At 40.7% G+C, this 25,207-nt stretch overlaps 1 protein-coding gene across 1 annotated transcript in view; it reads left to right on the top strand.

Annotated features, from left to right (window-relative positions):
* The window catches only part of Lmbrd1 (LMBR1 domain containing 1), an 85,443-nt gene that overhangs the window by 4,980 nt on the left and 55,256 nt on the right, over positions 1-25,207 (top strand). Inside the window, exons 2-3 of the mRNA XM_075980560.1 lie at positions 1,259-1,435; positions 10,960-11,020. Of these exons, the coding sequence (XP_075836675.1) occupies positions 1,259-1,435; positions 10,960-11,020 (238 nt within the window). The remainder of the gene's footprint in view (positions 1-1,258; positions 1,436-10,959; positions 11,021-25,207) is intronic.

Raw genomic sequence — 25,207 nt, 5'->3', positions numbered from 1 at the left:
AGCTCTTGTAGACCAGGCTGGTCTCGAACTCACAGAGATCCGCTTGCCTCTGCCTCCCGAGTGCTGGGATTAAAGGCATGCGCCACCACCGCCCGGCTAAAGCCCTGATTCTTGAGAAGCCCTACAGATTGGTTGATTTGCTATGGAGTAGGGGATGCATAAAGGTATTTAAAAACTACTAAGATAACTCTAGCTCACAGTCAGGGCTGAGGACACTGACTTAGTATGGTGTTGGCAACTCTCTGTTATGGGGTAGAACATAGGAGCTCAAAATGCAGTTCCTGACCGCTGCCACAATCATGTCTGTTAACATGGAGGTGTTTGGAGCCTACCTGGGTCTCTATTATGAAGCTCTGGGAGGTGGGCCCGGCACCCTGCCTCAGCAGGTCCCCTGTATGATCCCAATGCTGCCTAATGATGTAGAAGCCTAGGACCTATGTATGCTCTAGAAAGGTCTGAAGAATGCCACTCAGCTAAAGATGTGAACCCCATTACCTCTGGGCACAGTTTTCACAGGAAATCTTGTTAGGCACATGAATCTGTTTTCATTATTGGCTTTTCTTTTCTTTTCTTTTTTTTTTTTTTTTTACTTGAGCAGCAAGAGTTTATTTCCGCTTCTGTTTCCAGGGAAATAGTTTGTAATGGTTGAATGAATGCTGGAGTTGATAGCAGAGAGATCGTGAGGTAGAGAGAGTGAGAAACTTGAGGCAGAGAGAGTGAACTGGAAGTGGTGAGGATATATACTCCCAAAGTCCATCCTCAGTGACCTATTCCTCCAACGAGGCTCCATTGACTAAAATTCCTATAACCTACCCAAACTGTGCTACCAACCACGCAGAGGACCATGCATTTAAATATCAGAGACATGGGGGTAAATGCCCTTTAAAGTTTGGATTATAGCTTTTGTGTGGTGGTTAGCAGTTAACTTCTAGGTGGATGGCGTCTGTGGGCTGTAATTTCTGGTACATTTCCTTTAGATTGGAGAGAGACATTGGGACATGACATTGCATGTAACTATTAATGTTTGCTGCGGACATATGCAGTGCTGCATTGTTACTCATAAGGTGTGGATTTACGTAAAATTGTACTGCATTTTCATTCATAAGTAGAGTTTAACATTCTATCTTGTGCAAGTTAATAAAAGTTTTCTTTACACATGTAAAAGAAGTTTTTGCCAAATAAACTCCAAATACAGGTTGATGTTAGTGCTAAAGGAGGTATGAGGTAGTAATAGGTCTTTCTTTTTGCTGTGTTTCAGGCTATTTTGGCATTTTGCTGGATATATGTTCGTAAATACCAGAGTCAGCGGGAGAGTGAAGTTGTCTCCACTGTAACAGCTATTTTCTCATTAGCGGTTGCATTGATCACGTCAGCACTTCTGCCAGTGGACATATTTTTGGTTTCTTACATGAAAAATCAAAATGGTACATTTAAGGTAAGTGTTGCTGTGCTTTGTGGTTATTTTTTCCTTGTGGGTACTTAGCAGTTGTTTCATTAGCAAACCGGTGTATTTTGTCCGTCCTTCCTTCCTTCCTTCCTTCCTTTCTTCCTTCCTTCCTTCCTTCCTTCCTTCCTTCCTTCCTTCCTTCCTTCCTTCCTTCCTTCCTCTCTCTCTGACTCTGTCTCTCTGTCTCTCTGACTCTCTCTCTCTCTCTATGACGTGTGTGTGTGTGTGTGTGTGTGTGTGTGCGCCTTTGCATAGGCATGTAGAGTCCAGACGTGCACATCAGACATCATCTTCTGTCCCTGACCCCGAAGTTTTGTGTTTAGGCAAGGCTGGTGGGTCACATTGCCTTTCCGCATCCCCTGTCTCTGCCCTACCTGTTTAATGCTGAGGATATAGGTGTGGGCAGCCATGCTTGGTTTGCATGTGGGTGCTGAGGATCTTAACTCAGTTTCTGCTGCTTACACAGCAAGCTAGCATTCGTTGCCACTGAAGAACTTTTCCAGATCTGTTTTCTTGTGTGGGAATAGGTAAGTGTAGAAATGAACTGTAAAGAATGAAAACACAAAGTGGTAGACTAGATGCAGACGACTATCTTATATGAGAATCTGGTGTGGGACAATTCTATATTCTGTCAATTATGTTTTAAATAAAAGCTGATTGGTCAGCAGCCAGGCAGGATGTATAGGTGGGACAACCAGACAGGATGTAGAGGCAGGTAAAAGAGAACAGGAGAATTCTGGGAAGGAGGAAGCCCATTCCCCCCCAGCCCTATCCAGACACCGAAGAAGCAGGATGTTACCTGCCCTGCTAAAAAAGCTACTGGGCCATGTGGCTAACATATACTAGAATAATGGGTTAATATAAGTTACAAGACCTAATACAAAGCCTGAGCTAATGGTCGGATCAGTTTATAACTAATGCAGATTCTCTGTGTGATTTTCTTTGGGACCTTACCACCTGTGGGAACTGGACAGGACAAAAACCCCAACAAGCAGGTCCTCATGTTATGAGAATCATCTGTTCAACATCCCAGTCAGTATTGGGAGTCATTTTTTTTTAATGTGAAAATACTTCATTATAATTGCTTTTATTTTTGTGCTTCTTATAATTCCTTTGCAGCATATTTGATTTTATTGACAGTGATGGCACAAGTAAATGTTTTAGAAGGACTTTAGTAAAACAACAGAACAGCATTTACTTCGTAGAGTATAGAGAGAGTTTGCTATGCTAGCAGCCATTAGACTTAGCTGAGTGATTTTGGCCAAGTTCCTTAACTTTTCTCCACTTTGGGTTCCTCATTTTAAAAAGAAAATACATAGCCTAGAGGAAGTTCTTTTTTAGTTATGTAAATTTCTTTTTTTCTTTTCTTTTTTTTTTTTTGACTTTTTTCGAGACAGGGTTTCTCTGTGGTTTTGGAGCCTATCCTGGAACTAGCTCTTGTAGACCAGAACTCACAGAGATCCACCTGCCTCTGCCTCCCAAGTGCTGGGATTAAAGGCATGTGTCATCCCCGCCTGGCTTAGTTATGTAAATTTCTTTTGTTTCTTACTGGCTCAGCCTCTGTGAAGTGGGTACCATATGTCAGTATCTGCACATGGTACTTAATAAATAGATATTTTTTAATTTTCAGTAATTCGTAGTGTTTTAATAACTCTGATTTTGGTTCAAATGCCTTCAATAATTGATAACTCTTTTGTGACTATGTTTTGATATATTCTGACTGTTGCTGAAACTAAAATTTCTTTTTCTCCTATAGGGAAGACTCCTAGTTAGTATTAATGGAGTCTTAGTGTGTGCCAAAGTGTAGTGTTGGGAAAATTGATGGCAGTGACTGTATTGCGTCTGTCTATTAAACGTTTGCATACATTGGACCCTTTGACCTCCCAAGTAGTCCTATGAGGTAGTTAGATTACCTACGGCTTTATGGGTGAAAAAACAAAACAGAGGTTAAGCCTGAAAATATATATATAAAAAAAATTGAAACTCTGCTATCTGCCTCCAGAGGTCTTCTTTCATTTATTTTTTGTGGGGGAAGATGCCCTTTTAATAAATATACTTTTCAATTTAGTGAAAAGTCTCTTCCTGTCTTCATTTGTTTTAATTCAATTTTTCATTTAATTTATATTTTGTGTTTTACACTGAGACATTTTAGGAGGAGATGATTATCTTCAATGGTTTCATTAGATTTTTTTGTTAATTTTTTTTTAATTGTTGGTCAAGAAGTAAATACCCTTAATGATCTTAGATACAGGTAATTAAGTAATTTATCTTAGCATTATGAGGCCATTTTCTCTGATGTCATTATAGTATTAAATTACATGGAAGTGTCTAATTTCTTGTGATTGCGGTTGGGTACACAGCTGTGTTTCTTAGATAAATGATTCTGACATTGTAAGAATGTGGGGGTGTTTTTATTTTGAAGTAGTATAATGAAATCCAGGAAGTACATAATTATCAACTTCTGGGCTATTTTTCTCCTGCAGTCTGTGAAATTAATGCATATGTGTATGTATGTGCATAACTGCTCTGACATAGTACAGGCAGTGTAATTATCCCTCGCATAATTACTGTCTGAACTGAGATTGGTTTTAGTTTTGAATTTAGAATATTTATTTATACATTATAGAGAACTGTTTTCATCTTTGAATTTCTAAAGTAAATATTTCTATGAGCTTATGAACTTTGTTACATATTGTTGATTTTTGGTACTCATGCCTAAATTAGTAGTCTTTTTCTGGGTCTCAGTTATCTTCCTTCTTAAACATTTAGTCTGTGTTCATTAGTTTTTCTTCTTTTCTCAGTGCTAGGGATCACGACTCAGGGTTAGCACACGCAGGCCGGTACTTTACCAGTGAGCTGCTTTCCTAGCCTTGGTGTTGTTTATGTTGGGAACTCTTATTACACTTATAAGAAGAGTTGTACCATTTTCCTTCTGACTGGGCATGTGGTTCATAGGCAGAACACTTGCCAAGCATGTCTGCAACCTTGGACTCTGTGTTCGAATCCAGTTTCCATATCTTATTGTCTCTAGTTTGTTTATTTTTAGCTCCTATAATCTAAATACTGTAATAGTATTTTTCTTGGTAACTTTTATTTGATTTTGAATGTTACTTTTATTGTTGTCATCATCTTCATGATTATCATCTCAGTGTGTGATCCTGGCTGGCCAGAACACCTCCATCCTCCTGCCTCAGGCTCTCTAGCACAGGGACGACAGATAAACATCACATCGTCATCCTCATCACACCCAGCCCCACGTGTGTTCTCATGTGCATGCACGCACTGTGTCTTTTATTCCTGAAATTGTGTTCTTGTTTGAAGCCTATTTGCTGTCTCACCAAAGTAAAAACGGAAAACACACACATAGTTTCTTCCTAGCCCAGTCTTCTCTCTGAGTTCTTGCTCAGTTCTGTTCAGTTATATTATTTTTATATGTCTAATTTGGCGCTACTCTTGCTCCTATTTTAATGGTGATAATGACACCCTGGAGATTTTTTTGCTTCCTGAACCCTAAGAGTCAGTTCAATGTGGGCGGTGAGGTGAGGAAGTTGGGCTAGGGAATGCTGATAATGTTTGAGGGCTTTGGTTTATAGTAATGGTTCTCTTGTGTGGGCCGACCCATCTGGCAAACCTCTGTCTCCCAAAATGTTTACATTATGATTCATAACAGTAGCAAAATTACAGTTCTGAAATAACAAGGAAAATAATGTTATGGTTGGGGGGTCCCCACACCATGAGGAACTATATTAAAGGGTCACAGCATTAGGAAGTTTGAGAGCCGCTGTGAGAGGGAAGTGGAGGGGCAGTGCAGGGACTTTCACTGGCGGTGGTTATGTGTTCCTCTCTGTGTGTCTTATAATGAAAGTTACTGGAGTTGTGTATGTTATGAATCAGAGAAGGAAGTTTTTTTTGAGACAAGAAAGGGTAGCATTGTAAGAGTAGTGTCCTGAAGAAGGGAAGGGACTAGAAATCTCAATATGATTGTGATACAGAGGAAATTGGGGTCCCCTCTAGGTGTTCTCGGTCTCACTAATAAAGGAATTTAAGAGTAGACTCAAATGGAAACTGAAGGACTATTTTATTAGCGTTTAAAAGAAAACCCCAAGTCTGGCCAGCTGTAAACTTCCACTGCTGTGCAGAGGAGAAGGGTAAAGGCCATGCCATTTAAGCTGGCATGGAGGGCAGAGACATGGAGATGAAGGGCGGGGGGGGGGGACTAAGAGAAACATTGGCGGAACCCAAAGTGATAGGGAAAGCGTGCTGAGAAAAAAGAAGGAAGTGAGTCACTCTAAGGGGATCCGCAGACTGACTTATAGGATGCATGGCTGTGGCCTCCAATACGTGTGTACGCCAGTACAGTATTTCAACAAGAACTAAGGATTCTGCCTGTGTCTTTAGCATGGATTGAGGTGAGCCCACTGTCTTAGGGGGATTGTCCTCTGCTAACTCGAATGTTAGGTCTCCACCCAGGCCACAGACCCTATTTTCTTGACCAGAAGGGGTTCTTCCTTACTAGGCTTTTATTGCTACTCTAACAGAAGGATTGACTATAAAGTAGTGTGGACACTTTGAAGAAGATAGGCCTAAAATTTGAGTACAAATAGAGATGAGTTTTAGATTTGTTAGTAAGTTGAGTCATGTCTGTATTTTAGAGTCAGAACTCTGAGACCTACTTCTAAGTGACTGCTTCCCTTCCTGTTGGTGTTTTGTCCTGGATAATTGTTGTAGAAGACTCTCCTACTAGATACCTGTAGCCTTGGACTTCCCTTCCCCTCTGCCAGCCTCTGATGTCTCAGGATATTGCCAGATGCCCTGAGAGAAAGGAATTGCTTCTGACTTAGAATCCCTTTCCCAAGGTGAGGCTATTGCATGAGAGTGGGGAGGGCTGTGTTGGAGCTCAGGTTGTCCTGAAGAAGAGCAAAGGAAATGTGTGTACACCCAGTTATGCCCTTTATCTGTGGAATCCGGAACCCCCTGAAATATTCCAGTCTGTTAGTCTCTAGTCCTAGTTCTTGATTGTTCCCCATTCCTCTGGCCTTTAAATAGCTGAAGTTCCCATTAGTTTCTGCTCTGGGAGACAAGAGTTTACAAACCATATCAAGGCCATAGCAGTTCCCAAAGTGTGCTAGAAGGAAGGCTGTCTAAAATCAGACCCTTGGGAGGCAGGGCAGCATAGAAAGCCAATACACTAACTGCCTTTGCATCCTGTGTGTACTTTACACATACTATCTTAAAAATGGGTTAGACAGAAGAGCCCTCGAAATTAAAAGATGTTAAATTTCAATGAATATTTTCCATTAAATTACTTTTATACTTTCTATCCTTAATTTATATTTTGAAATTTGGAATTTCTAAATTTTAATTTTAAGTGGTTTTCAGTAAGGACAGCACTCCCTCAGATTGTCTGGGAAATGTTGGAGCTTCCTATGATGTGTAACAAAGAAAAAGAGAGAAATACAGTGACCCTCCAGCTCACTGATATGATCATCTTAAGATCCTTTTTACTTTTCGACTTTGGTATATAAGGAATCATGAAGGACACCTGGCTCTGAGGAGCTGACACGTATGATTGTGTCTGTTCTCATTCGGGGGTCTTAGGATAGTGTTCTCCTGGGCCATAGATTTTTTTTTCAGTGCTTCGCCATGGTAGGCAGTGGGTCCTACTTACAATTTCAGTTTCTGTGTGTTTGGATGGCTTCCTTTGTTGAGTTTTTAAAGAGAGAAGTTAAATGTGTTGAAACTGTTGGGTGCAGTGTGTTCTGTTCGCCTTACTCTCAAGTACTCCAGGGCACTTTTTCTTAAATAGACCTTAGGCTTTAATATTTACATGATAATTTATCTTAAGAATTTTTGATAAACTTTTTCTCATCTTTCATCTGGTCAATAATGTCTTCAGCTTTGTTTTTGTTTGTTTGTTTGTTTTATTTGTTTTTTTCTTTTCCTTTTTTATTGATATTTATTGAGCTCTACATTTTTCTCTGCTCTCCTCCCCGCCTCTCCCCTTTCCACTTCAACCCTCCCCCAAGGTCCCCATGCTCCCAGTTTACTCAGGAGATCTTGTCTTTTTCTACTTTCTACTTCTCATGTAGATTAGATCTATGTAAGCCTCTCTTAGTATCCTCATTGTTGTCTAAGTTCTCTGGGATTGTGGTTTGTAGGCTGGCTTTCTTTGCTTTATCTTTAAAAACCACCTATGAGTGAGTACATGTGATAATTGTCTTTCTGTGTCTGTGTTACTTCACTCAAAATAATGTTTTCTAGCTCCATCCATTTTCCTGCAAAATTCAAGCTGTCATTATTTTTTTCTGCTGTGTAGTACTCCATTGTGTAAATGTATCATTTTAAATCTATTCTTCGATCGAGGGGCATTTAGGTTGTTTCCCGGTTCTGCCTATGACAAACAAAGCTGCTATGAACATAGTTGAGTACATGTTCTTATGATATGATTGATCATCCTTTGGATATATACCCAAAAGTGGTATTACTGGGCCTTGAGGAAGGTTGTTTCCTAATTTTCAGAGAAATCTCCACACTGACATTCAAAGGGGTTGTACCAGCTTGCATTCCCACAAGCAATGCAGGAGTGTTCCCTTTTCCCCACAACCTCTGCAGCATAAGTAGTCATCAGTGTTTTTGATCTTGGCCATTCTTACAGGTGTAAGATGGAATCTCAGAGTTGTTTTGATTTGCATTTCTCTGATGACTAAGGATGTTGAACATTTCCTTAAGTGTCTTTCAGCCATTTTAGATTCCTCTGTTGAGTTCTCTGTTTAGGTCTGTATTCCATTTTTTTTATTGGATTATGTGTTCTTTTGTTGTCCAACTCTTGAGTTCTTTGTATATTTTGGAGATCAGACCTTTGTCTGATGTGGGGTTAGTGAAGATCTTTTCCCATTCTGTAGACTGTCGTTTTATCTTGTTGACTGTGTCCTCTGCTTTACAGAAGCTCTTCAGTTTCAGGAGGTCCCATTTATTAATCGTTTTTCTCAGTGTCTGTGCTGCTGGGGTTATAGTTAGGAAGTGGTTCCCTGTGCCCATGCATTCAAGTGTACTTCCCACTTCCTCTTCTGTAAGGTTCAGTGTGGCTTTATGTTGAGGTCTTTGATCCATCTGGACTTGAGTTTTGTGCATGGTGATAGATATGGGTCTATTTTCATTCTTCTACATGTTGATATCCAGTTATGGCAGCACTACTTGTTAAATATGCTTTCATTTATTTTGATATTTTTTGCTTCCTTGTCAAAGAACAGGTGTTCGAAGATGTGTGGATTGATATCCAGGTCTTCTATTCGGTTCCATGTTTTTGTTTCTTTTTTTTTTTAAACGTTTTTTTAAACACATTGCGCTGCATAGTTTTTGGTAAAGAGCCATTAATAAAAATCAGAGGTGCAGACTGGAGTTTACTGGGCTATAGGTTTATCTGTACCTTTACTTTCTTTCTTATGTTTACTTTAGGACAGGCAGAACAGTCTTGTCAGTGGGTAAGCTAGGTATCAACTAGTTTGAACAGTTCCTGATGTGCTAGAGTATTGTGATTGCTGTGCACCTTAAGACTGGGTTCCTGGGTTCACGGAGTCACTGAAATTCTTTATTCTGCTCCTTCTGGGTGGGAGAAGAAAGCCCGGTTTGGGCTTCTTGGTTGCCAAAAACGCAGTAAGAGTTCAAAAGCCATCCAGTCATTCATTGGACGGTACTGTTTAAATGATGTTTATACGGTTACGTGTCTTGGTTTGTCAGATTATTTTTATGTTAAATTTAACACAGAATGTATAGGTCATAACTCATCTTGCTCTAATATATAAGAGATGGATTTTCCTCCACAGTTTTGAACTTTCTGTTATTAGAGTCCTAAGTTGTGGGGATGGGTGAAAGGCTTCTATAATAACCTTGTGATGTTTTATCTGTATAGCAATTCAGAAATTTCTTATTGTTGATATCCTTCAGTTTTTTTCTTGCCATTGGTCTGTTGTCAAATGACTTTTAGAATGTCTTCATTCCATTATACCTAAGTTATGAAAATGATGAATTTAAATTATATTTTCTAAACTTAATTTGTTTTTTTTGTTGTTTTTTGTGTTTTTTTTTTCTTTTTCGAGATAGGGTTTTTCTGTGGCTTTGGAGCCTATAGCTCTTGTAGACCAGGCTGGTCTTGAACTCACAGAGATCCGCCTGCCTCTGCCTCCCAAGTGCTGGGATTAAAGGCGTGCGCCACTCTAAACTTAATTTAAATAACAGTTATGAAGGATGAATGCAAAGGAGTTTGAATTAGCTTTTAGGTATTTTTAAAAGGTGTTGTACACTTGTGTCAGTCAGTGTGCTGCTTAGTTCGCGTCCACTTCACACAAACAAGAGTCACCTGGGAAGAGGGTCCCTCAACTGAGAAATTGCGTCCATCACATCACCCTGTAGACGACTCCATAGATCATTTTCTTAATGATGAGGTGGACAGGACAGCCCTACTGGGCAGTGCCACCCCTGGACATGTAGCCCTGGGTCACGTAAGGCAGCAAGCCGATTAAATCATGAGAGCAAGTCAGTACCTCCATGGTCCCAGCTGCGGTTCCTGCTTGCAGTTCCTGCCCTGACTTCGCTGTATGATGGACTGACTGTAACTTATAGGGAAATAAACCCATTGCTCTCCTGGTTTTGATGAAGTGTTTCAGCACACCAACAAAGCCCCAAGCAGAGCAGTTACTTTGTGTTTCTGTGACTACATGTCTGTCAGAGACAGTCTAAGGGAGGGAGGGCTCATTTTAGCTCGAGCTTCAGTGGGTTAGTCATGTACTCGGACAGACATCCTGGTCTGGGAGCATGCGGAGAGGCGAGGATGCAAGCTCGCCTTGTTCTTTCTTCATCTGCGCAGGGCTCCCAACCCTTGGGATGGTGCGATCCTCTTTCTAGGTGTGTTTCACTTCCTCCTTAATTCTTTCTCGAAAAAACCTTCACAGGCATACTCAGCAATCTATAAATCCTAAAGCCAAGTTCTAAATATTGCCAAGTTGATGATGAAGACTGCCACAATGGCCAATATCCAGATTTTCTAAAGCACAAACCACAGCTGTTTTTCTGCATCAGTTTTTCACTGTTTTCTTTTGCTCTTAATACAAAATGCAAAATACTTAGACTGACCCCCAAGCACCTCCAACGTTGGCCCTTCCTGTGCCTGCATTCACTCTGTGCTGCCTACCTTTCCACAGCTGCTGAGTCTCCTTGAGCTTCTTGTGCATTTTTTCAAGCCTGCTCTATATATTCTGTTCTCTTTTCCCTCTCTGTATCTTCTCTCCGTTTTTCCGAGACTGCCCTTTCTTCCTTGAGTCACATCACTCCTGATTGTTGTTCCCCGCGACTCTGTGTTGATGCGTGTGTGCTTATTTGTCTGCTCTCATTTCTTGTAGAGATCATCCTTTATTTGAGCCAGTGACAGACCCCAGAGATGATACTCAGTTGTACTCTGCATGTTAGGCAAAGCTGTTGTTAAAGAGAATACACTTACTGTTTCCCTTTTATCCTAGGAGTGGGCAAATGCCAATGTCAGCGTCCAGATTGAGAACACTGTTCTGTATGGCTACTATAGTAAGTATCGTTGCGTTTCATTTTCTCTTCCACCTGCCAATCGAATTTAGAGTGAGACTACATGAAGAATCTTAATTTTGATATTAGTTGCAAGATTATAGTTTTGAACACAAGGAATAAATAATATGCATTTGTTCTTAATATTCTGAGACATTTTAAACCTCCTCTGTGTTCATTAATTTTACTTGTAACACTTGTTGAGGATAATTTAATCGTTATTTGAAATCTCCTGGTTGTGTTAAATGAGCCATTTCCTCCACTTGTACTCAGTATTTGATACTTGTGTTTTCTAGCGTTCCTTCACAGACTTGAGGGTAGTAGAGTGCACTCTGGGGAGCTTCTTCTACTCTGCCAGCTTTAATCCAGGGGCCATGATCGCTTGGCCTCTTTCCCTTTCTCCTCTCATCTGGTATTAGACTGGAGAAGGTGTAAAGAGCAACCTAAGTGCTTCCTGTTTGTGGATAGTCCCAGATTCAGGCTTTCCTAAAATAAGGTTTAAATGTATATTCCGGAAACGGATGCCATTTTTAAATCAGTAAGTCAATGTTAATAAGATTTTACTAGGTTATTATATTGGAAACTGAAAAATACACAGACATTTCAAATGCAGGAATAGTTAAGAAAATCTGTGTGTGTGTGTGTGTGTGTGTGTGTGTGTGTGTGTGTGTGTGTGTGCGCGCGCGCGCATGTCAGGTCTGAGCTCAGTTCACTCCTCCCATCATAGGAATCCTGGGTGTTGAATTTGGGTCAGCAGAGTTGGGGTCACACCCCTTACTCACTGAATTATTTTGATTCTTTTTCCAAGAGGCTTACTGGATTGTAATTCAGTAGTTTTGGTTGTGCTCTGTGTCTTTCCTCCTGCTCCATAAGAACCATGAAATTCCTTTAGTTTAGGTTTTAGAAGATTTTTATAGTATTTATATAGAATGCATTTTTATTTACTTGTTTATTTTTATTTTAGAGATTGAAGAACATTTTACTAGTGTTTAAGAGGAAAACATAGTGCAAGTTGTGGAAAAGCTTAGCTGCTGCCCGGAGAGAGAAAAAAATAGTAATGCCTTTTAAGATATGATGAGCCTTCCCATGAACAGAAGTCTGCTAGTCAGCTGAGAGACGAGCCTCACGTCCTCAATATGTGGCTCAATACTTCTGGTTAATATAGTAACCATAGACGATAAGATATAAACAATTCTGTTTTAAGTTTTCTCTCCAAATCCTCTGAAATGATAGAAACGACCTCTTTAAACATTCCTTTCTGGGGACTGTGTCTGCCCTCTGCCACATTACAGTCACCACCCTGTAGGCCTTGTGACAAGATAACCAAACTTGCTAGTGAACTCTGAGTCTGGGAACCACATCTTATCATTGAACTTGGCTGTCACAGCAATGACCTTTTGTTACCAAGGTCACAAGACACTTGTAAATAAAGTTATTGCTTTAGGCAGACTTTTAAATTTGATTCTGTCAGCCTATAGAGAAGGATTTTAGTATTTTCTGAATCTTCCAAGGATAGTCTTTGTCTCCTCAAAGATAAAGTGTCCTGGTCTCATTTTAAATGCAGAGGAAATAATCTAATCATTACTAATAGTGGGGTGCCTTGGGGATAGAGGGCTGAATTCTCTGCAGAAGATGAAGGTGTGCTGAAAAATCATCTGTTGGCATCTTGATTTTAGCTTTTCCTCCGGTGGCCAGGAATAATTTGCATTGTTTTCTTGCTTTTGGACTGTTTGTTGTGTGTCTGGCACTCGGGACTGACATTATGGGACAGAAGCCAACTACTCCCACTCCCTTGACTTGACCATTTTCAGGAGTTCTGGTGGTTGTCCTTAGAGCAACGGTCTGTCCATGTCTGTCAATTTGTCTGTAGTTTTGTTTAGTTGTTAATTGTTGCTCTGTGTTTTATTTATTTATTTTTAAAGTAGCTCTTTTACCAAAACTGACAAGCTGTCTCTGCTATGGGCACGCTACACCCGCAACTCCTTTAAGCCAAGTATCACTGCTGCCCAGAGCTGCAACTTGAAATAATTCAATGACGTTGTGTAGTTACAGAATGCAGTGTCTGGGCTTGCGGGGCAGCTTTCTCCAGTGCCCATGAAAATTGGAGCCAATAGGTAACAAGGCTCTTCTCCTTAAACGGATAGCTTAAAAAAGTGAAAACAAATTGTCTGTTTTAGTGTTGGAATGCATGAATGTTGCCACTACATGCTTATGTCTGAGTGGTCTTGAATGTATGAGTTTACTGTGTTCTGTATGTCTTGGTTACAGCTCAGCTGTTACTATTGCAGCCAGCCACCCAAGCTCAAAATTTATCTCTGAGCATTCTGGCCATTAAAACTAATAGAATAGGGATCTAAATGTCAATTGGATGTAGATCATATTAAACTTGGTTTGTGCTGTTCTGTTTTGTTAAGAAGCTGGCTCTGAAATCAGATTATGGCCTACCCTTTCTCAGACTCCCACTTGCTTTTAAAGTCTCTCTCTCTGGAATAAAAAACTGGCAGACAAGAAAAACAAAAACAGAACAACCAAAAATTATTGGTTTATAAATTTATTGGAATGAAATGAAAATGAAATTTATGCTTTGGCAATGCTGAAGCATGCATGGGCAGTCTATACATGGTGGCTCTGTTGAACTTCTCCGTATTAGGTTTCATGGTCTAAGTTGATGAGGACCACTGACCTGGTCTCTTCCTCAAGAGGGCACCAGATCTCAGTACAGGTGGTTGTGAACCACCAGTGTGGTTGTTGGGACTTGAGCTCAGGACATATTTAAAAATCTTTAATATTTGGGGTTTTTTTCTTTTTCTTTTTTTGGCTCCTTGTCGGGGAATCAAATCCCAGTCTCCCGTGTGACAGGCGGGGATACTCACCACTATACAAACAAGGAAAAATCTTTAATATTTGTAACAAAAAGTTAACTGAAAACTTTAACACAGGGTTAATAATCAAAAGGCTACATAGGTAACCTTAAAACAGCAATCTAATCTATCCATGTCTATAGTTCTGGGAAAATACTCAAATGTGCAAACTTTGCTTTTTAGCTTCTTTAGTTCCATTTCTGACTGTTTTTGTCTACTAAACTATGTCAACCTCAAAACATGGTTTTTTATGTTTAAAGGTTTACCCTAAAGAAGGCTCAAGATGCAGGCATAACATTAACCTTGCTATGCACTGTGAACCTCACACTTCTCAGTGAATTTTCCTGACCCATTACTTTTACACTGTGTTACAGATGGAGAAATTGGTGTTAGTGATCATCCTGTTAGTGAGTGACAATGCCCAAAGTGGATGTTACAACCTTAGCTGGGGCTGTTTGCTGTTAAGGGAGCTAGCTGCTTTCTAGTCAGTGGCTCTGGGAGTGTGACCTGTGGGAATAATTAGTAGTATTAAAACCCCAGCGCAATTTCATGATCATCTGGGATCTTTAAATAATTCAGAATTGTTCCAGAGAGATTCTAATTTAGTGTGTATGTCTTAGTTAGAGTTTCTATTGCTATGAAGAGACACCATGACCATGGCAACTCTTTAAAGGGAAAACATTTAATTGAGCTTGGTTCACAGTTCAGAGGTTTGGTCTATTATGGTCATGGTGGGAAGTGTGGCAGCCTATAGGTAGATGTGGTGCTGGAGAAGAAGCTGAGAGTTCTACACCTGGAATCACTGGCAGCAGAAGATGGCTTGACCATCTGAGAACTCAGAGATCACTCCCAGTGACTCACTTCCTCCAACAGTGCCACAGCTACTCCAATCAGGCCATACTTCCTAATAGTGCCACTCCTGGTGAGCAAGCATTTAAGCACGTGAGTCTCTGGGAGCCATAGACCACCAGAGGGTGTGATAGACAGCTTGGAAATCTACTAGTAAAAAGTAATCATTCTGATTTAGCACTCAGGTTGAGAAACCGTGGTGTGAGCGGCTCTTCATATGACATCTCGTGCGCATGTGTGGAGAGAGTTGGAGGCTGCAGACAATAATACTGAATCACTGAGATCTACTGCAGACAATAATACTGAATCACTGACATCTATTTTGACTGTTCTTAAAGTGTATGTTTTTAACAACAAAAAAATCTACTTGCAAATTATTTGACAGCCATTTTTTCATAGACTATTGAAATTAATATATCTTCTCTAAGCCGAACCCAGCTTTTAGGTTCCTTAGACTGTGGAAGAACTGGAAGTACAGCTGCACCCCCACTGTGCCCAATATCCCATGCCCTGGTTTGATAATCTGCCTGATCCACTCTGTTGGCAGTGGGGGGGAGGGATCTCTCCTGCCTGGTTTCTGTCCTCCCACCAGGTCCCACAGACGTTTAACCCCAAAGAAATCACACGAAGGTCTATATTAATGATAAACTGATTGGCCCATTAGCTCAGGCTTCGTAATTGCTCTTATAATATATATTAGCCCATTATTCTAGTATATGCTGGTCACATGGTCAAATAATTTTCTGAACCTTTTTCAGCGGGGCAGGTCACATCTTCCTTCTTCTTTGTCTGGACAGGACTGAAGAGGAAAGGTCTTCCTCCTTCCCAGAATTCTCCTGCTCTCATTGACCCGCCTCTACTTCCTGTCTGGTTGTCCGGCTTATACTCCCTGCCTGGCTACTGGCCAATCAGCATTTATTTAAAACATAATTGACAGAATATAGACAGTTCTCCCGCACACCACTCAAACCTGGATAACCATTGTTTATCTCTCATCTGGTTTCTCACATTTAAAAGGGGAGGGTAGGACTAAAATTTTGGACAGTGAGGCTCACAGTTGCAGTCACATACATCCTGCCATGCTGTTGTGAGATGAGTGCTTTACTGTGCTCTTCCACGGAGCCATGAAAGCTCCATCCTCAGTGGTGGGTATTTAAGAGTCAGTTTGCTGCTTCCAGGGGGGCACTGAATGCAGTCTCCAGCCTTCTCTCCCTCTGAAGAACACAGCGAGTACAAGTATAGTTTGGACCCGTTGTTGTTCCTTCCAAAGCCAGGTTATCCACTGTTGTTCTGGCATCATGCCTAAGTTCCAGTGTTAGTGCAGCAGAAGGGCGGATACCATCCCAGTGCCAGGATAACCAGTGCCTGTGCTGCAGGTGAAACAGACCCCGTGGGGACATCTGCAAACCTTCAAATCTAGAAACCATATTCTTACTGATCTGTTAAATTCATGGAATTTTGTTTTGTTTGTTCATAGAAAGTTTCCACAAGTAAGGCTGAGCGGGGCTGGGTAGTCAGTGTTTGGGTAGTTCCCAGCTAGTGGGGGTTACTGCAGCTCACTTCCTCTTCCTGGAACTCAGTGGAGGCTGAAAAGGGCACCCTGCTGGTCCTGCCTCTTTGCTCTCTGGTCACAGGGTCTTTAATCCAGAAGCTCCACCTGGGGCATCCTCTTACTCAAGACCCTTTAAGGGTTCATTTTCCTCTCTTGTTGTTTCTGTATCTTTCTTCGTTGTTCTCATATTTTTGTGCAGTGTGACAGACTGCTATTATGTGGCACTTTCGTTTTCAGCTCCGCTTGACGTTTCTGTTTAGGTGTGGTACAGAGTTCTCCTTGTTCCTGTCTTAGTCACTGTTCTACTGCTGTCGAGAGACACTGTGACCAAGGCCACCCTTAAAGGAAAGCATTTACGTGGGGGTTAATCCGTGATCATCATGGTGGGTAGCATGGCTGCACACAGGCAGGTGCTAGAGCAGTAGCTGAAGACTTGATGTCCTTATTCACAGGCAGAGAGAGAGAGAGAGAGAGAGAGAGAGACAGACAGACAGACAGACAGACAGACAGACAGACAGACAGACAGAACAACCCTGGGGCCTGGCACCCTAGTGACACATCTCATCCAGCAAGTCCATACATCCTAATCTTTTCCCGTTAACCAGGAACGAAATGTTCAGATGTAGGAGTCTATGTGGTCCATTCTTACTCAGACTACCGCAGTCCCTCTGGTCTCTTTCTCTAACTAAATGGTTTCAGATTGACTGTTGTCTTTAGCTTTCTACCGTTTCTTCATTGTAAGTTTTTGTGCTGTTGCCTTTGTTCTGGTGGTTGCTTTAACTGTACTTGAAAGTGTAGTATGGCAAAGCCAACCATTTTACCGCTTACCGCCTTACAGAATTTCATTTAAATTTATTATTCTGGCCTTCACCCCTCCCCCCACCAAGCTGCCTGGTTCAGGTTTTGGATGCCTATTGAGGTTGTAGAAATGAGGAGTGCCCAAATCCTGTGTGGGAATTCATAAGATGATATTGATTCTGTTCATCTGTGATTTTCCTTTTGGTGACCTCTAAATGCTTTTTCTTCCTTAGCACTGGTTAGTTCAAGTGATCGTTTTTGTTGTTTCTTACTGTTAATATTAATTACATTAATATGCTATAGTTTACTAACCATGTTAACGTAGTGACCACATGGTTGTTCTTAGTTTCAGCTAACTGAAACACGTCTTCCAACAAGATCTATGTATACATTAAATGATTTGGTCAAATTATGTTTTGCTCCTATAGTGTAAACAATTCCAGGTTATTAAGCTCCTTTCTTTCTTTTTTTTCTTTCTCTCTTTTTTTGTTCTATGAAGAAATTCTGTAGTGAAACAGGAGTGTCAGAGAAGACACATATGTAGTAAGTTATGGACTAAGGGAAGATAAAGTAGACCTGGCCGCTTTCAACTTCTGTTTCATTGTCAGAGTTTGACTACTTGAGAGAGCCTCTAGGAAGTTAGTCTTCATTTCCTGTTGATTAATTGCTATTTGTATCTGCCATCCTTCCTGCGTATTTATTTTATTCGTGTGTTTACATGTATGCCTGTTTGTGTGTGCACCATGAGTGTGCAGGTATCTTCTAAGGCCAGAAGAAGACATGGGATTCCCTAGAACTGGAATTACATTTGATTGTGTTACCCAGCGCAGGTGCTGTGAACCCTCTGCAGAGCAGCAAGTGTTCCCAGCTGCTTAGGCATCTTTCCATCCTTTTCCTGTGTATTTTGAACCTGAAATTAGTCTTGCTTGTCTTGTGTTACTTTAATAGAACAGTGAGACTGAGTGTATTGAACAGAAATACGTCGGGTTACAATACTAGAGCCTGGGAAATACTGCGGTAGAATTACTCGCACCTAGAGGGCCTTCCTGTTGTATCATCCTGTGACAGAAGAGCAAAGAGCACCAGAGACCCATCCTTTTACAGTCTGCATAGTCCTAAGATAATGACAGCAATGTGTTCATGAGTGTATAATCTAGGCATCTTCCATCAAGTCCTGCCTTCTAGCACTGCTGTATTAGGGCTCGGGCTTCCAATACATGAGCTTAGCAGGGCTTATAACTCCTAGAATCTTGTTTGAAAAAGCTCCTCGGATTTATCAGAATTTTGTGACTTTTCTACCTGCAAATGCTGATCAAATAGTACCAGTTCCATACTATGAAGGTTGTAGACACATGGTTAGTAACATGTAAATAAGTAGTAAGTAGATGTTCCTGCTGATCCCTATCAGAGATTAGTGATGGGAAAAGTCGGTATTGAAAGCATTCGTGTACAGTCTTCTTCATGTTCATCTGTATGGCAGTTTTTATTTTGGAAATGTCTGTAATGATGTATTTAAGTGCTTTCCAGACACAATAAAGGCTGAAGATTTGTTGTGACTCAGGTCTATAAAGTTCCTTTGGTAAGACAGAGTGTCTTGTCCCCTGTCCCCTCACCTTTTTAAAAGAAAGTGTTGTCAATCACCCAGGATATTCCGAAGTCATTTCCTCTTCATGTAAAAATTGTTTTCATTGTCTCCAAGTAGAAGCTAGGAAAACTGAAGCATCTTCATTTGTGTGACCTGCATATTCTGCATCTGAACAGACTGTCAGTTGGTCCCTTGGAAGTCACAGACCTTGCCCACTTGTGATTTCAGAGACGCATGAACCTACGGGTTTTCTCCTTACATCCCTCTATTCCTTTGAGTGTTCCTGGTTGGTTCTTTGCTGTCTTCTCTGCTGCCTACCTCTTTAATGTGTCAGTGCCCCAGGGTTTAATATTCTGACTTGTTCTTTATCTCAATTAATCCCTGGCTTATTTTAAACTGTTTAATCTTCAGACCAGTTCTTTATCTCAGTGTCTTACTTGTTTCATATTGTGGCTTGACTCAGTGACTTCCAGATTTAAATCTTGGTGCAGATATCTCTTGAACTTCATATTCCAGTTGTAACTATTGAAGAAATTTCTACTAAGAAATCAAAGATACTTCAAATATAGCACAGCTAAAGCAACTAACTTTCAGCTTGCTAGACCTCTTGATTTTCCTGTTTGCCGTGGACAGAAATTGGAGGGGTAGAGTTTCTTCAGATTAAAAGCCTTGGAGATATCACTACTCCCCCTCCCCATTTTTGTATGTCAAATATGGCAATGTTTTCTTATGCTTGATCATCCCAATTAATTCAAAATCCAACTCCTGATCACTACTTTCTTGCTCCTCTGCTGCTTAAGGCACCATTGCCTCATCTTGGGTTATTGCAGCAGCTTTCTAATACATTGTTTCACTCTCCTTTGTCCCAGAGTATTCATGACATGGTTATCTTGGAGATTATTTAACAACATGTGATCCTGTCCTCATCTGCTCAGAGTCCTAAAATACTTTCCTTTTTTTTTTTTTTTTTTGGTTTTTCGAGACAGGGTTTCTCTGTGGCTTTGGAGCCTGTCCTGGAACTAGCTCTGTAGACCAGGCTGGTCTCGAACTCACAGAGATCCGCCTGCCTCTGCCTCCCGAGTGCTGGGATTAAAGGCGTGCGCCACCATCACCCGGCAATACTTTTTTTTCAGTCACAGGAAGAGTAAGTTGTAACTGAAATCCACTAGGCCTTCTGGGATCTGGCATTTTTCATCTCCCAAACCTCTCTGGCCTTGTTTCATACAACTCTCTTCTGTATGTAAATGCCTAAGATGGTCCATGATGCTAATGCTCTCTGTCTCCTCAGATCTGTGCCCTTTGTTGCCCATTCCTCTTGTGTGCTGGACCTAATAATTTGCTTTTAACAAAGAAAATTAAGCAAAAATTGTGGTTTATCACTTCTGATGTGATTAAGTTTTGCCTTGCTTGTGCACCCTGGCTCTTTTCTCTCCCTTGCTTTGATTAAGCATGCTGCCTTGCAGTCTCCTGCCTTGTATAGAATGGCTCACATAGTAAGGGAATGAAGTAGCTTCCAGCCACAGCCAGTGTGAAATAGAATAGACTAGACAACACAGTGTGCTCAGAGGCAGATCCACCCCTGGTTGAGCCTTGCAGTAACTGCTTGTGGCCAGTTGTAGCCATGGGAGAAATTGTGAGCACTACCAGTGGGTTAAACTTTGCTTATATTCATGGCCCATAGAATCTTTGACAGTTCATGTTCTTTATAAATGTACTTTCTGTTCTTTTTGTTGTTGGTGGTGGTGCTGTTTTTGTCTGGATCACATTGTGTAGCCAGGCTTGCTTTAAAGTCAGAATCCTAAATGTTGGGATTACAGGTGTATACCATTGTGCTGGTTCTCCATGCCCCTTTCAGCCATGAAGTTTAGACATGCCATCAATATCTATATTTTCATCAGTATCTGTTGCTGTGATGAAACATTTATTTAAAAAAAATCAATCTTGCAGGACAACTTAACCTCAGGCTTCAGCGGCCTCAGTCCAGGTTCGAATCGATTGCTTTGGGCTTGAAGTCAGGCAGAACATCTTGATGATGGGAATGCAGTGCAGAGCTTCTCAGCCCACACTGGCTCGGATGCAGGGGAATAACAGGAATGGCCCAGGACTAAATAGATCCTCTTCAAGTCCTGCATCCCCCAGTGGGGGGCCACTCTCAAGGTCTCACCGCCTGCCGACAGTCCACTCAAAGTTAAAATAATCATTGAATTAAATATTGGTTAGAGCAGAGCCCTCCTGGTCTGCTTCTGAAAATTCCTCATGGACATACCCAGAAGTGTGCGTTACATCTCAATAGGTGTAGAGTGGGGTGCAGATAATTGTGAAGGGAGTATTTCTTTGCATTGAGTTTCCCACGTGTAAATGGAAGAAAGATTTCTTTGCATTATTGTATAAGTGAGCCTAGAGTAGGGTTTTGGCCATAATCAGGTAAGAAGATTGGCAGATTCCTCCCCACCAATAGAAAATTGAACTAAAATTGAATAAAACTTCACTACTGAAGTACTTTGGAAACCAGTGTAATGTCTATAACATGTGGGGAGTTTAAGAATTGCTGCAGACTATGTTGGAGTTACATCGGTCCTTGACTACTAGCCACCGCTGCCTGCCCTGGCCTGGAGCCCCAGGTTGATGACTGGGGATCTGTCAGGCAGGCCAGGCCACAAGGCAGCTCTAGAAGGACTGCTCAGCTGCGGGCACTCATTTTGAGTAGTACTTTCTAGTCTTTGGATGGTCATTGATTTACTCAGACACAAAGACAGACACCAGAAAGACAGGCTTGGAAAGGATCAAAACAAAGCAGGAATTAAAACAAGAATCAAACAGCTGAATAAAGAACTTAGTGGAAATAGACTTGACAGATTTAACGCAGACAGTTGTTGATCAAAGAGACAAAGCAGGAACTGCATTCTTCCAGCAGCGCAGCAGCCCAGAGTGGGTGCTATCCAAAATACAGAGCTCAAATGGTATTGTGTCGAATGTCGGTTCAGTGCCTTGTCAGAGTTCAGAGGACTGTCCATGCTAGTTCATCAAACAGGTTTTCTATATGTTAAATTTAGGTGGCCGACTTCAAAGCAGCCACTGTGAACTGGTTCAAAGCATAAGGAATTTAAAGAATTAGAAGGAAGTGAGACTAATGGAAATTTTTCTATAAGGAGCTAGAAATAATTTCTAAAAGACCAAATAGAAATTCTGAGATTGAGGAATTAGAATAGAGAAATGAAAACTCTGCTAAAATACCCCACTGATAGGTTTGACATGGCAGGAGAAAACCTCAGTGAACTTGAAGACAGATGACCCAATCAGAAGATCCAAGGAAAAGAAAGGTTGAAGAGAAATCAATAGAGCTTCAAAGTACTGTGTGTTAACTATCAGACTCTTTCCAAAAGAAAAGGAGAAAGAAGGGGCAAAAAGTTAGAGGAAATTATAACCGTAACCCAGCCCACACATTTAGGAGTCAGTGCAGCTCAAATAGGAAGAACAGAGAACCACTGAAATGTCTCTTGAGAATGTAGCACAAAGGGGAAAAAGTCTTAAGTGTTGGGAAATTCCTGAGCGCTTTTGTGCGATTTCTAGCTGGTCCCTAATGGGAAACAGTGGCAACAGAAGGCACTGGATTCCAGTAGTCCAGGTATGGAAGAAATGGACAGATTAATTAAGGATCCGGTAAGCACTGATATTACCCTTCAAGAAGTGAAGACAGAGTAGACGTTCTGCGGCAAAACTTGGGAGAAGTAATTGCTAGCAGGACTTCCCAAAAAAGATAGTGAAGAAGCCCTCCAGGATGGAAGGGAATAACACTAGACTGTAGGCCACATTCACTCGCATGCACACACGTGTCATCAGAAAGCTTTGTAAGGTAAGTGTTCAGTAGTTAATATAAAGATAATTTTTCTCCTTTCATCCTTATAATCAACATTACATAAAACCATAATTATAACACTACAGTGTTGGGTTTCCTTCGTAGATAAATAGATAGGCAAGTCGGCTGACAACTCAATAGTAACAGTAAAAAGAAAAAGGGGAAAAATTGGAACTATACAAGAAAATAGCTCATATATATAGATAGATAGAGATAGATATAAATATATATAGATATACACACACACACACACACAGACACACACACACAAACACATCCCTGGGACTATTAGTTGGAATTAAATTGCAATAAATTAAGGGATGTATTAATTCCTATAGCAACCACCAAGAAAATCATTCCAAAAATATACACTGAGAAATATCAGAAATCAAAATGCTATACTAGACAACAATTATTTAATACAAAATAAGAGAGTAAAAGAGAGGGGCTGGGAGGCATGGAGAGGAAGGCAGGAATAATGATGAGATGCAAATGGAAACTGTAAATACATCTTTATCAGAAATTATATTAAATGTAAATGATGTAACTACTTCATTTACATTAGCCATTGATTGACAAAGAGGGTTAAAGTAAAACCTTGTAATCAGTTTCCTCTCAGATCGATAACTTCTATTCAGGGTTACAAATAGAAGAAAAGTAAATAGATTAGAAAGAGATACCATACAAACAGTAACAGCAGCAGTTGCAATAAGTGTATTAATATCAGACAAGATGAACTTTAAAATGAGTATTACCTGAGACTAAGGGATTTCATAGTGGCTAAAGAGCTAATATACTAAAACATGTATTAATAATTTTTAATGTATTATTAATAATGACTATAATTATGTAATATGTTCTAATCTTGGGACCCAAGATACAAACAAAACATGATTGGCTGGTTGTGGTGGTGTATACCTTTATAAAGTCCTGTTTATTTGGGAGACTGATGTTGATGCATCACTTGAACCTCTTGAGTTCAAAGCACTATTTTGGATCCATAGAGAAAGGAAGAAAGATAATTGCCAGACAGGGAGAACATAGTTGTAAATCATATGACAAGAAATGAGCATTGATGCTATTGCTATTAACCAATCATAACACAAGCTGATCAGCTAGAAATGAGCAAAATATTGAATAGGCATTCTTACTGGTGGAAATAAATGAACGGCTAATAAATACATACAAATGCCAGCATTATTAATCACTAGACAAATATATTTCTAGAGAGCTATGCTGAGATGGCTGCTTACCTGAGCCTGTCTCCTAAAGTACAGCTGACTTGGTGGTTTAAACAAGCAACTTCCTCATGAGGGCCTGAATGATCTAGTCCTGTAGGAGATGATAGGGCTGTCTGTCTACCTTAATGTCATGTTGCCTTCATCCCCTCCACTTCACACTGGAGATGTTTCTGCTGGGGTGCCTGATCGGGTTCATGGTTTCTTACTACTCATCAAATACTTTTTAGAATTTGGGGAGCATTAGCTGTTCAAGTCCATAGCAGATTATAATACACATATTGTCAAGTATACAGAGAGTCTTCGAATGCTGCCGCTGGGGATGTGAAATGGTACATTGCTTTAGAAAACAGCTGTAATTTTCTTGTAAGGTTAATCTGTTATATGACCCTGTAGTTCCACTTCTAGAATCGACCTAACCGAAGCAGGCAGTGCCCACAAGCCACATGTGTTCACAGTAGCCTCAGGCTGTGAATAGGAAAGCCTGAAGCTGGTGAAGCTTAAAGAAATGCTTGCCCTTATAGTGGACTGTATATTCGGAAGCTGAGTTAGACATCAGCAAGCCCCTAGGTGTTCACTTGCCTGTGGTGTCTGCCGTTGGTGCTGCAAATGCACAGTTGAATACCTGCAACAAAGATAGATATACAGCCATTGAAGCATGCTCCTTTTTATGTCAGCATTTGCAAAAACAAAGAACTTCTGAGCTTAATGAGGAAACCAGATGAAAAAGATGATCATGAGTAATTCCGTGTGTATGAATTCAATATACTGAAAAGCCAAATGTCTGTAGCAGCGGTTGCCTCAGATTGGAAAGCAGTTGGGTATTACTTGCAGACTGCCACAGGCAGCCTCTTAGAAGTACTCTAAATGTGGACCGTGGTAATAGTTACACAAGTCTTTAAATTTACCACCTCTTTCCCTTTGGCATATGTAATGTATGACTTTTGTCAGAGTAAATTCCTTGTTGATATTAGAGACAAGTATGGCAGTCAGTATAGTAGCTACATAGCTGGAAAGTTGAGGGCACTCTTCTGGGCACTATTAGTTGGAGGCACCAAGGCTTTAGGAAAAAAGTCACTGGGGTGTGACCTCCCAGAATACCTGGCATCCTTTCCCCCTTTTCCTTGACCATTGACCATGAAGTGAGCACTGTGTTTGACCATGCTCTACCATCTGGCAGCCCCACCGTCCGCTCCCCATTAATCCACCTTCTTCGACTGACTTCTCCAAACTGTGAGCCAAATTAGCCTTTCAGGTATTCATGATAACATGAAACTTAACTACTTAACTTTTGTTTTTTATCATTTTATGTGCTTTTCTGTAGTTGGAATCTCTTGCTTAATTTGAGGATGAAAAAAAGGAAAATGAGACTAAGTTTTGAAGACAAAGACTTAGGAATTGGAATGTGCTTCTTTGCCTTGTGTGAATCATGGCCTCGAGAGTCACCTGTT

This window comes from Microtus pennsylvanicus, chromosome 7 (genome assembly GCF_037038515.1).
Source record: "Microtus pennsylvanicus isolate mMicPen1 chromosome 7, mMicPen1.hap1, whole genome shotgun sequence".
Taxonomy (NCBI): Eukaryota; Metazoa; Chordata; class Mammalia; order Rodentia; family Cricetidae; genus Microtus; species Microtus pennsylvanicus.
This window is presented reverse-complemented; position numbering and strand designations above follow the sequence as displayed.